The sequence below is a fragment of the Alosa sapidissima genome, chromosome 10, assembly GCF_018492685.1.
Source record: "Alosa sapidissima isolate fAloSap1 chromosome 10, fAloSap1.pri, whole genome shotgun sequence".
Taxonomy (NCBI): Eukaryota; Metazoa; Chordata; class Actinopteri; order Clupeiformes; family Clupeidae; genus Alosa; species Alosa sapidissima.
The window spans coordinates 37,008,489-37,022,203 of NC_055966.1; the positions used below are offsets into that span (position 1 = coordinate 37,008,489).

Below are 13,715 nucleotides of genomic sequence, written 5' to 3' on the forward strand. Positions count from 1 at the left end.
GTGTAGACTAGACCTACATGCTATATCACTGATTTTCTGTAATAAATGCAGCCTGCAGGATAGGCTACTTCGGCAAACCCAGACCGGTTGTGGCATCAGTTTCGCTTTTAAAACGCAACAGTGTAGCGAGAGGGAGAGTGCGGGCTGTTTCATTTGCAGCATGACAGACCAACTCCCATTGTGAGCGCACTCTACGGACCAGTGGCATCTTTAGTAGGCCTAACATTTTTCATTATTATTTTCCCCCAGCAATCAGTACAAATTAGCATCGGTAAATATAACAATCAAGATAGATTTGGCCAAAAGTGGTCGTGGGCCCGGAGCTTTTCTATAGTTTTTTTTATATTACCTTGACTACTCTCTTATATGTCCACATTTATTTTATGCTGGTCTCTAGACTTTATTCTTGCACTGTTGGACTTATTAATTTGCACCATCACCATGACACTCACTCACACAGAGCACCTTACCTTACTATGCACAGAGAATCACAGGCTCAGTCCCTGCCTCAGTCATTGCAAGCGCCTCATGATTAATCACCCACTATGTGGATACTGTTTTTAGACTTGATTTAGATTAAGTGTTATTTAGTATAATTTGTATTTTAGTATATTCTTTATCTTCTACTGTCCTTATTGCTTAGTTGTGTTTTTTTATATGATATACTTTTAATGACTTTTTTCTGCTGTTAGTGAATGTGTGTGTGATGTCTGTATGCTACTGAGACCTTGAATTTCCCCTTGGGGATCAATAAAGTATCTATCTATCTATCTATCATGATCATTTCTGTTTGCCAGTGTGGCATTGTGGAACTATTTATCCAAAGCTCAACTGTACGTCCTGATACTTCACATGATCAGCATTTCTTATACGGTTATTTTGATTTAATGCAGCATAACGTTAGTTCAGTCAGGCCATGGATTCACGCCCAGCAACTCGGCTAACTTGGCTAACTCGGCTAACTGCTCTACTGACTCACTATCCAGATAATTGATCAGCTGATCACTTGTCTTATATATTTGTGGAGATCGTTCAGGGAGCCTTTTTTGCTTAGCGTGCTTTCTCCTGCCACTTTCTATGCAAACCCACCTCCACCCCATACATCTGATCAAAGTCTAGTTGTTGTCATTGAGGCCTGGTTCTGCACCCTATGGGAGGCTTAGGGTACCCACATGGAAGGGCAGAAACGAGCCATACCTCCAAATGAAACAAAATAAAAATAATAAACTATCTTGACAAAGCGGTCCTGACTGAAGAATATTTTATTGTCTTCCTTTCTTTCTGCCCTTCTTACTTTCAGTCTTGTCTTTCTTGCTTGTGTAACGTGTGTTTTCAGTCGTGTCTTTCTTGCTTGTGTAACGTGTGTTTTCCGTCGTGTCTTTCTTGCTTGTGTAACGTGTGTTTTCAGTCGTGTCTTTCTTGCTTGTGTAACGTGTGTTTTCAGTCGTGTCTTTCTTGCTTGTGTAACGTGTGTTTTCCGTCGTGTCTTTCTTGCTTGTGTAACGTGTGTTTTCAGTCGTGTGTTTTCCGTCGTGTCTTTCTTGCTTGTGTAACGTGTGTTTTCAGTCGTGTCTTCCTTGCTTGTGTAACGTGTGTTTTCAGTCGTGTGTTTTCAGTCGTGTCTTCCTTGCTTGTGTAACGTGTGTTTTCAGTCGTGTCTTCCTTGCTTGTGTAACGTGTGTTTTCAGTCGTGTCTTTCTTGCTTGTGTAACGTGTGTTTTCCTCTCAGGCCAGTGGATTGAGCGGAGGCACGCGTCTGTGGCGGTGCTGATGGTGTGGTTCTACACGCTATTCTGGGCGTCTCTCCCTGCTGTCGGCTTTGGCAGCTACGGCCCCGAACCCTTCGGCACCAGCTGCACCATTAACTGGTAGAGGGCCAGCTGCTAAACTTTTGTTTTGATTCAATTCATTGAAATCATTTCAGGAAAACTTAAGTGCGATTGTTCTTCCTCTCATGCCTGTTGTTCTTCATATTCACTTGTCACGGTAGCTGTAGCCCCATCGGTGCCACAGGTTTGGTCTTTCTTAGACTTAGACTCTTGTCTCTGTTTGTTTGCAGGTGGAGAATGAAGCTGTCTCTTAACGACAGAGCCTACATCTTCCTCATCCTCACCCTCTGTTTCTGTGTGCCCACTTTAATCATCGTCACTTCCTACTCGGCCATCTTTTACACGGTGAGATGCCAATAGTTGTGGTGGGCATTAGTGCCCGTTTGATTAGTGATTGAGTCTAACTAACATATTCTATATGTAACAGGCATACTCATGGTCAACATTTGAGCGTTAATGGTGCTATCAATTTGTTTGATTTTTCCCATGCAGGTTTATCGTTCAAGACATGCTCTGGCATCCATTTCATCAACAAACAAGACCCACAGCAGTAAAGACCTGAAACTTACAAAAGTGACGTCTACTTGCTTTCATTCTTTCTTCCTACCTTTTTTCTTTTGTCACTCCTATGAACTGTATAGAATAACTTCCTGCTAGATTTTTGATTGATGTTTTTTCCATTGCCCTATTATTCGCAGATCGCTGCTGTAGTCTGCTCCAGCTTCCTGATAGCCTGGACTCCCTATGCCGTGGTGTCGCTCTACTCCGCCCTGACCGCCAAGGAAGAGCAGGAGATGTGGGCAGTGCCCGTGGGCATGACGGTGCACGGGATGGGTGGAGGGAGCAACGAGACTAGACTCTCCACCAGCCTGGCCACCCTTTCTTCCCTTCTCAACTGGACCAGCACAGGAGGTCCAGTCTCTGGTACCAGCACCCCAGGTCTTCAGGGTACTACCGTGGGGGACCCCATCTCCCGCTCGGGCCTCGGCTCTGCGTTGGGACCCAGTTCTGGCGCCAATCTCACCCAGGGGAGGCAGGGGACCCGGGTGGTGTCCAGCCTGCCGCCGGTGCTGACGCTCATCCCCACCATGTTTGCCAAAGCCCACTGCATGATGAACCCCTTCATCTACCAAATTATGAACCGCGAGTTCCGGGCAGACGTCTACCACATGCTGGGACTGAGGAGGCCAGTGAGAATCCCCAGCATATCTGAGGGTAACACACACACACACACACACACACACACACACACACACATGTGATGATGATGACCTTCTGCCCTTCAATCCATCACAATCTCAGCCCCTTGCTGTTAATGTCAATTGAGCATTGACATTTAATGCAAATGAGAATTGCTGCATATCTGTCTCTTTCTCTCTCTTTTGCACTCTCCGTCTCCATGGCATTTCGTCCTCTCTCCCCTCTCTGTCTCTCTCTGAGTCTCTTTATTTTTAACAGGAAAACACAATTCCGTCAGCCTCTCACATCAGCTCAGCTGGAGAGTCAGAAGCACGTTCAGAATGGCTTCAGAGAAGGGACATGTCAAGAAAGAAAGGGATGACCTTACAGAGGAGAAAGAAGGGAGAGGACGCAGGGTCTTGTGGCCTGGAAACAAGCGTGGGAACAGGAAGGTGAAGAGGCTCTCGCCAGACCTCTCTCCCTTGGACACTCAGATGAACCTGGAGGGAGAGAGATCCAGGGAGAGAAGGAAGAAGCAGGCCAAAGAACAGGAGGCCTCAACCTCCAGCAGCGTTCTAACATGCCAGGACGGAGAAGCACCTTAAAGATGCAGCAAGTCACTTCTGAAAAAGGAAGTGAGAATGCTACTGAGTTTATGGCAATGCAAAGGAATAGTAAAAAAACTGTGCTGGTGATGACAGCAATAATAATAAGATGACGACGATGATGGTGATGATGATGGTGATGATTTTATACACAAATATGCTTGTATGTGAACACTTCATTAATTATCAGAGATCTAGGGTATCAGTCATGTAATGTTTTCTTCTCCTTGTTCCCAAATATCAACATCTGCCCTCTCAAAGATACAGTGTTGGCTATAAATAACTGTAAGGTTGGTTTGATTCACACCTCTGTGCATCATCAGTCTCACTTTCACAGGTCTTTAATCGTCTTACTGGTTGTGGGTTGCCTGCCTAACACAGAAAATAGGATGCCAGCTGGAACAGGAACAGCCCCCTGTGGATTTGAAGTGAGCATGGAAGTGTATGGTCTAACACAGGGGTGGGCAAACGTTTTGGCTCAAGGGCCACATTGGGTTTCGAAAATTGGCCGGCGGGCCGCACAACAACCCCCCCACGCCACACGCATAAAAAAATATATTTTTTAAATACATTTATAGCCTATAATTTACTATGAAAAGTATTTGTTTTAAAATATTAATTGCTTAAAAATGCTGCTAATTTTATGCTGTATAACAAACGTATAAATTGTGCACTGTCGCTTCAAGACAGTCGCTTTAATTCACGTTTATTTCTCAATGATCTTCTGCCTGCTCCGCTGTGGCTAGTGCTGTACCTACGGCTGTGCCCTCTCACAGTTTTTAAATGGTCAGTAGTGGGAACTACTATTGCCTTCATGATTTCCTTTTAAAACTTTCTTATAAGGAGATATCAATTATCAACAATCACAAGCCAGCTGGAACCTGCGGCTCTCTCTCCCTCTCGTGAGTGCAGACGCGTTCCCAATTAAATGGATTGCATAATGTTCACGTTAGATCTGCTGCAAAGGAGATAACTAAGAGTTAACTTAGTTTAACATGATGTTATCTCTATTTAACATGATGTTTTGACATTGACATTGTAAACGTTCTCTAAGGAGAGTGAAAAGCAGTTTGCAGTAGAGCTAACCAATGTCGTCTCTATCGCAGGAAAAAAAAAGCGAGCAGCCTGATAACTAAATGAAATGCTCGGCGGGCCGGATGAAAGTGCTTGGCGGGCCGGATCCGGCCCGCGGGCCGCAGTTTGCCCACCCCTGGTCTAACAAGAGCTCCGAAAACACCCATTCAAAAATGTGCTTTACTGACAGGGATCTTAGAGTAGTGTCCAAAAAAGGTAACATGCAAAGTGCTACTCACTCAACAACACAACCCAGAGTGTCAGATACAGTGGGTCCCAGTTAAAGGAGAATTCCGGTGTGATATTGACCTAAAGTGTGTTGAAACATGATACCGACTGTGAACGTATGTCTCATAGCTCACCTCGGCTTGTCCCCTGCACTCAGAAATCTGGCGCTAGTTAGCCAATGCTACCAACACAGTGTTTCGCTGTGGTGCCTCGGGCATCGGCCTAGCCATGCAAATAAATCACTGTTTTACACCATTTACGAGGCTCAAAGTAGCTCCATACTTCATTGGTAGACTTCCGAGGGCCTTGACATTTAAAATGAGACATGGAGAACTTTGAAAAAGCACTGGTAGTTTATTTACAAGACGAATTATACAGACAGTACCTTAAGGAATTTTACCGTTCAACGTCATCTTGAATTTAGTCACGATAAGTCGAGCGAGAGTACGAACGAACAGGTATGATATGGGATCAGATTCCAAAAATAATTCCGTGGAAATGCATGGATTCAGTTGCTTCCAGTAGCAGCAACTGGAATCCATGCATTTTTACGGAATTATTTTTGGAATCTGATCCCTTATCATACCTGTTCATTCTTACTCGTTGCTCGACTTATCGTGACTAAATTCAAGATGGCTGCAAACGCTAAACTTCGTGAAGATACTGTCTGTATAAATCGTCTTGTAAGTAAACTACCAGTGCTTTTTCAAAGTTCTCAATGTCTCGTTTTAAATGTCAGGGCCCTCGGAAGTCTACCAATGAAGTGTGGAGATACATTGAGCCTCGTAAATGGGTGTAAAACAGTGATTTATTTGCATGGCTAGCCCGATGCCGAAGCACCACAATTGAAAAAGCTGTTGGTAGCATCGGCTAACTAGTGCCAGATTTTGGAGTGCAGGGGACAAGCCGAGATGGGCTATGAGACATACGTTCACACTCGGTATCATGTTTCAATACACTTTAGGTCAATATCACACCGGAATTCTCCTTTAATGTTAGCCTGCATGGAGCCACTTTAAATAACCTAACAGTTAACTTACTTGCGCCTTATATTTAATTCAAACTAAAACTACATTCACAATGACATCTTACACAGATGTATTGTTGGATATGATATTAACTGCCATTCCAAATATTCAACATAATCGTGAAGTTAGCTATTGGAAAAGTTAACATTAACTCCGTCAACGTTAGCGATTCTTAGCTCGCTAATGTTAGCTAATTGCTAGCTAGTTCAAACATGACTTAGTTTGTTCGGTTTTGGTTAACATTACATTTTGAAACCAATATATTTATAATAAATATGCGTTTTCAATTGGCATATGCAGAAGTACTGTAATTCTTACCTTGGATATGATGATGGCGGAGTTTGGACAGCTCACACAAGCAGAAAAGTAATAGTTGAAGTTACTGGAGGTGAAAACTTTGTCAGGGATGGGAGGCAGGGGATGAACGTTAAAAATCGCCCCACAATGCTGTGCGGTTCAAGTGCAATTCAAATTGCTGTCAGAGGGTTAATAGTACGAATAGGTACGAATTGTCATGAAATAATGGTTTTTGCTAAAATTGATTTTTTTGTTTTATCTGCTTTATTTGGGGTCCTACTGTTGAAAAATGATGGGGTGCAAATTTTCTGACCCCGTTTTGCCCCTCCTCTGTGGGGCGCTTTCTCACCTTGGCCAGGATAATGACTGCACACATATATCTACTAATAATGATCACATTTTTACAATCTTGGTGTCAATTTAGGGGTTATTGAGGATGCTGAGTCCATTTATGACAGTTTCATTGTGATCAGAAGTTGTTATGTCTCATTTTTTGGTAGTGGTTTAGGCTTTTCTAGGGTATTTTATTATATTTTTTGGTCAAATTGATTATATACACTCTAAGTTATGTGCACTCAAGAAGTTAATACACAGTATAAACTTGAAGAGTAATTTATATAATAATAATAATAATAATAATAATAATAATAACTTTGTTAGATATAGCGGCTTTAGAAAGAGTTAGAGACTAAAGGCCTCAGTGAGCAGATATGTGTTTAGATACTTTTTTTTGTTGTTTTTTTGTGTGTTTTTTAATCTGGTGAACAATCTGATATTTTCCTTTACAATAGCTAATAAAGCAATCAATCATTTAACATCTTTGAAATAAAACTAATACAAAATGTACTGTAGCTCTACTGCAATGGCAGTGTACATTAACTAAGTACTGAACTAATTGATGAACTAATTGATAAATGAACTAATTATTAATGTAAAGTTGCATAAACATGAACAGGAAATAAAACACCTTAGAAATACACTTCTACATAAATCGATCATTCATCAGCATCATCCTCATTTGTAGTATGCTTGGTCGCATTTTCACAGTCACCAGCAAAGCATTTGCAAAAAGGAGTACAGGGAATTCCATGTCTGTGACAAGTGCACCTGAGTGTTTTGCACTGGGTTTTGCACACACATTTTGTCAACTCTATCACAGCTCTAGGTGCAGGGAGTGTAAGACATGTCACAGGAACATAAACTCCTTCTTGGAAAGTCCAACCATTTTCTTCAATCTGAGGAAGAACTGGAAAGTTTGAAATGTAGGATTTATCACGCATGGCAATGTAATTGGCACGAAGGATATGAGGCAACAAGGCAGCTTGTGACAGAGGTAACATTTCTCCGGGGTCAGAACATTTGCACCCCGTCATTTTTCAACAGTAGGACCCCAAATAAAGCAAATAAAACAAAAATATAAATTTTAGCAAAAAAATCCTACGGAAATACAATTCGTACCCCACTATAAAGCAGAGCTAGACTGAGGGGCGAACGTTCAACAACTTGTTGAAAGTGTCTTTTTATCAGCAATCACCAAATGAAAGCTAGACAAAGCCAAAACGATTTCTTTGCAACTAGTAGACACAGGAGTTGCATACACATGCTCATTCCTTATGGTATTTAACTCTCAAAGAATTTGTTGCAGTTCGCAATTTTCAGTAAAAAAAACAGTGACAATGTGCCTGACATTTTTATTTTACTCTTGAGATGTTGACCTTAAAATGCTCAGTGAGTTAACCCATTACTTAGGCTACCGGTAATTAGTGACCCAGGCAGTGGGTAGAATACCATGTATCTGTTGGAGATTGAGTTCCAAACCACAAACCTGTTGCTGGGTTATGGGAAATAACCCAGCATGGGCTAATACAACCCAATAAATGGTCAAACTGCCACAACCCAGTAATTGGGTGCAGAAATAACCCAGCATTTTTTAGAGTGTTGTTTTGGAGCATTAAGCCTTTTCCATAGGCGTCAGTGAAGGAGATTGAGGAATGACCATTTTTTTTATACAAAAATATTTCTTAACTTCAAAAACTCAGTGTCTAAAACTCATTGTCATTCAGACTCAACCCTCTTGTTGCTTTGATATTTTTCGTTGTCGTTTGAAAGTTGGCAAGCAGGCATATTGCGGTTGCAATTTAAGTGAAATTTTTACAGTAGGCCTAGGCCTACAACATGCTGTTAGGCTGGGCTACTGTCAATGTACTTGTACAGGTAAATGTTCAACAATTGCTGGTGTACAGGCTATAATCAATTAGCTAAATCATTTGTCCAGCTGTTTAAACATTTTTTGTGCTACATTCAAACGCAAAAGGTGCCTTGATATCTTTTTCGTTTCAGCGTCGGCAAGCATGCTGATGTTGCAATGAATGAGGATAATTGGTTTTATCTGCGGATTTATTTTTGCATTATTTTGAATATGACTCGCTCCAGTCTCAACAGCACGTCTACTTTTTCCACACGCACCTCAGTTCTAACACACATCCCCTCTCGCTTTCTCTCTCTCTCCATCCTTGCGCACGGTGCTTTCTTAAAGGAGCTGCACCATTTTACAACAATTGCATCTACATTTTCATATTAGAATGTTTTGTCTGTTTAAGTGTAAGCTTAAACTACCGTGATCAATTTAAGTTCCCATGCCCCCGCTGCGTCATGGAAGCAGTAAGTCAAGTCGCATCAAAAATAGTAATGGCAGAACTCCCAAGTGACACATTGTGGTTGTTTGTGTCAACTGCAGTTTGTGCCATTTCTTCTGAGAAAATGGGGTGCGTGATTCATGAAGGAACCCGTCCAAACTTAACCGGGACCCACTGTAAACCTACTAGGAACCCTAGTGAGAATTATGGTCAGGGAGTAATAAAAAAAGTTGTTGCAAAAAAGATGGGTGTACCAACTCTGCAAAAGATGGGTGTACCAACTCTGCAAATGCAATGCCATTGGACAGTGGACAGTTTCCATGATATTTTGCGACAGGTCTTGTGCCACTTTGCCCCATTGCTCCAGCGATGGGTGTGTGTGTGTGTGTGGGGGGGGGGGGGTAGAGATGTGTGTGTGTGTGTGTGTGTGTGTGTGGGGGGGGGTAGCGATGTGTGTGTGTGTGGGGGGGGTTAGGGTTAGGGTTAGATTGTGAATGGATCCTGGGTCTGGTGATTTGGAAATGGCATTAATGGGATCTTTTCCAGACAGGATTTTGCAGAGCAAATTCAAATTTGCTGACAGGCTTGTCTTTGTTCACCCAAACTAAGTAAGTAAGTGAAAATTGTGGAAATGGAGTGCAAATTCATGAGCAGAGATGGAAATATTAAAATTATATTTCTTTCAGTGTATGTAAATACAGTTGACTGTGCTTTTTGTAAGTGAAACTTCCCAATTGTTACTGGATATTGTAGATGACTCTCTTCACCTCTTTTCACCAGTGAGCGCTAACTGATTCAAATAGTGAAAAGTTTGCTAGGTGACATGAATGAGTTTGCTAGGTTGCTAAATTAGTCAGCAAAAACAACAAATAACACAAGATCTGCTGAATTCCCCCTAATCACCCATTCTATAGCCTGGCGTAGCCACACTTGAGTCTGGTAACATGCAATTTGGATTTGATTATGGAGCATGTTTCTACCTTACCTGAAAACTAGCTTGAATCCCTGTCCAAAAAATGCCTTAATGGCTGTTTTCTGTTTGTCTTTTAAAGTTATTTCACTGTCAATATCTATAAATTATAACAGTGGCAGCAATTTCATTGTAAACTAAATCAACTCAAGTGCACTCAGGTGAAATTGATGAATGCTTCACTATTGCTCATCTGTCCATCATCGTATAAAGCCCACCCAAGAAACTTGACTGGCCTGAACATATCTTAATCGCGCATATAGACCTAATGTCCCATAGATATTAGAAAGCTAGATACCGCATTGTCTGTCGAGTTCTACTTGGTGGCATACGTGAATGCGGCCCCAATATTGCTGGGGGCAAACACCTTACTGTCTATGGGCAACACTTGGGGGCAAACACCTTACTGTCTATGGGCAACACTTGGGGGCACACACCTTACTGTCTATGGGCAACACTTGCCAGCAATCAGAGACACCCATCTGATTTCCAATCAGAGACACCTGTTTCTCCATTAGCCTCCAGTGATCGTTGGCCTCACCAAGATGGCGGTGCTATTTACGTATGTTCTGGAGCCCAATGCAGCATCTAGCTTTCATATATCTATGGAATTTCCCTCCATTACATTCTGTTGGCGGGTAAATTCCCAGCTAAACTTCCCCCTTTCCCTTCTGTTGTTTCATTGTCTCATACTGGCAACCACAACACCCATAGATGTCCACACGTTCAGTACAGCGATCACTTGCTGAAGGAGGTGTCGTCTATGAGAAGATGGATGGGAGCAGAGAGGGGGAAAAACAAATGCTGCTTCTGACATGACCTCTTGAATGGTTTAAAATAACCCACATATGTGGTTTCATAATGTTCATGTCTTGAAATACCACGATGTAAGCACCCTTATTTCCAAACATGCTTAAGAGTAACAGCATAAAAAAGAAACAATCTTACAGGTAGCCTACATCCAGGGATGGGCACAAATACATCAAAATGTATTTCCAAATAAAATACCAAATACCCACCTTAAAAATTTATCAAAATAAACTACAAAATACAGCAGCCAAAAAATGTATCAAAAAAAAATTCAGTATTTTTGTATTTTCAAAATACGACAAAATACTTTTCTCTAAAAGCCTTTTTTGTCTATTCCTGGCACCTCACCTCACTTTTATTAGTTATTTTTCCAAAATTGCCATATAATAAAGAGCATCCTTCGAGCCTTTTGGATAACTGAAACAATATGATCATGGGGGAAAATAGTGCAAGGACATAGTGGTCATATTGTTTAATTGACTAGCACACAGCGTTAAATAGAATAGTTGCATAGGCTACAATACAAGCAAATAGGCTATAACAGACTCCCCACTATCAAGCCTAGGCTACAGCTGAGTGCAAAATCTCATCATCACTGTGTCTTTCCATTCATTTTGAAATGTTCTTGTAAGATCCTGCTCAAAAGCCAATTGCACATAGGACCTTCTGATAATATTGCAACATTGAACGTAGGCTATGTGATCGCTCGAAATGTTCTTCAAAGTACACATTTACGATTCGATGGATTCCATGGAACCAATTTTCACCTCAACGAAGGAACCAATCACAGAACGGAGGGGGGACAGCAAGACGATGATGACACACTGAAGCGGTTATGAGCTACGTACAGACGCATTTGATAGACATTCGTAGCACCCAATAAATGGCTCTGAGCATTCGTAAACCACGTCTCAAATACGAGAAAATGAATGTGTAGTTCCCAGACCCAAACTCAATGAGATGAGATCTGGCGTTAGCCAGGCTATGTGGCTAGGCAGAGGCACCAAATGTGATGGAAAGTTTAAGAGCGAACAGGACACTCGGCATGGCTTTTAGTATCTGCTCTGACAGTTCACTTTTATTGACTGTTAGTCTACTGTTTGAGTTTAGAGATGGACTGTTTTACAGCAACAGGAATGCCGACTCCACAACTGTTGCACTTCCCAGCCAGTTGGCGTAATAGATTGCCCACTATGAATCAGTGACAATAATTCAAAGACAAACAATCCAAATGGATGACTTATTTAGAAATTTAAGCTAGGTAGCATTTCATCACAGATGAATAATTTTGTATACACCTGAAACTGGTTTGTGCACAACCTCAATCAATGTAAATAAAAAAAAGTAAAAATAAAAAATCAGGTTGTCACATTAATACCATCCAATCAGTTAAGCCAATTAGAAGCCAATTATTATGACATTATCAATAATTTCTTATTTAAAATGTGCAAAATTGGAAATGTCCTTGTTTGAGGTAATATTTCACAGGTCAGAGAACATAGACAAATTTAAAGTCAGTCCAGCAAAGGAAAATAAACTCTCTACTGAAGCAGAGGGGCTTGCAAAGGTACCACAGACAGACAGAGACAAAGATGTTGTGCTTTATAGATAGTTAGATAGATGTCATCACAGTGTTTCACAGAAAGTATTTTACAGTATTTTGAAAATACAAAAATAAACAAAACTGAAGTATTTTGATACAAAATACAAAGGCATTTTCATTATCTCAATAGTATTTTGTATTTAAAATACGTATTTTAAATACATGTATTAGAAATACTGCCCATCCCTGCCTACATCTTTTGAAAAGTATTTTTATCACATCAGGGTTTTGTTTATGTTTGGGTTTTTTAGCAGAAGCTTTTGTCCAAAGAAGCTTACACCAGTAAAAAAAAAACTGTCAAGGCATCTGCTAGGCTACTGTGTAGCCTAAATGAAACCAAATGTTTCCATGGTTTGTAACTGTGTCACTTCTCTAACCACAAGGTCAAATGTAAGCTCATTTCTATGGTCAAACACACAAACCTCTCTCACTCTCATACTTTTAGTCTTTTTTAGGACTAGTCTTTTTATCTGAAAATGTGTAGAGTGCAGAATAGGGGAAGCTATATTAATCAATGTCAAACTAGATGAACCGCAAAGTGGTACAAAATATGACCGCCGCTCAGTCCTGCACATTCTCTCCAAAAATAAATCACGCTTGTCAATTTGTCTCCATCTCCTACAGTATTCCATCCCCTACTCTTGCAACTTTTGTGTATGTAAATGAATGTGTCCATGTGTGCATTTCCTTTTGTGTATATGTGTGCTTCTCTCTCTGGGTGTGTGTGTGTGTGTGTGTATATGTGTCTTCTTGCCTGTATGTGTGTGTGCCCACTTGTGAGTGGGTGTGTGGGGGTAATGGTGTGTGTGTGTCTGCTTGTGAGTGTGTGTGTGTGTGTGTGTGTGTTTATGTGTGCGTGTATGTGTGTTTATGTGTGCGTGCTGTGTCTGCTTGGATTAGACAGCTCCACTGACTGAGTCTCACAGTAAGCTCTTTGTTGGCTTCTCATCACCAAACTTGGGAGTTTGTTCATCTACATTTATTTATATAGCACCAAAGAGCTGTAAAGAACACAACAAAAAAAGACAAGACTGCACCATAATATACAGAAACATGACAAAAAGACAGTAAATCAAAAACATTTTAAAATAATTATAAGTCAGTACTAAAGGTAAATACTACTAGTAGTACTACTGTACTACTTCTACTTCTATGAGGCTATCTACTACTACTACTATTACTTCTAATAATAGCAATAGCTTAAAAAATTAAGGAAAATAAGAAGTAGAAAAAAAGCAAAAGTAAGAAGATAACAGGGACAATTATTACGCTAAAGTTTAAATAAAAGATTAAAGTATAATTTTTATACTTTAACAACCTTATGGTAATGATTACATCTTGATTAGTCATAGTCACATAGTTTGTCAAATTGATATGCTAAGCCTTTCATGGCATATATAGGCACAATTAGGCTACAGCCACGCCATTAGGGGGCAGTACAAGACAACATAGGACA

General features: G+C 40.7%; 1 protein-coding gene across 1 annotated transcript in view; it reads left to right on the top strand.

The window, feature by feature from the left end:
* The window catches only part of LOC121721307 (opsin-5-like), a 39,431-nt gene extending 35,558 nt beyond the window's left edge, over positions 1-3,873 (top strand). The window contains exons 4-8 of the mRNA XM_042108141.1: positions 1,730-1,868; positions 2,060-2,174; positions 2,322-2,402; positions 2,528-3,044; positions 3,288-3,873. Of these exons, the coding sequence (XP_041964075.1) occupies positions 1,730-1,868; positions 2,060-2,174; positions 2,322-2,402; positions 2,528-3,044; positions 3,288-3,613 (1,178 nt within the window). The 3' untranslated portion in view covers positions 3,614-3,873. The remainder of the gene's footprint in view (positions 1-1,729; positions 1,869-2,059; positions 2,175-2,321; positions 2,403-2,527; positions 3,045-3,287) is intronic.
* Positions 3,874-13,715: the final 9,842 nt, after the last annotated feature.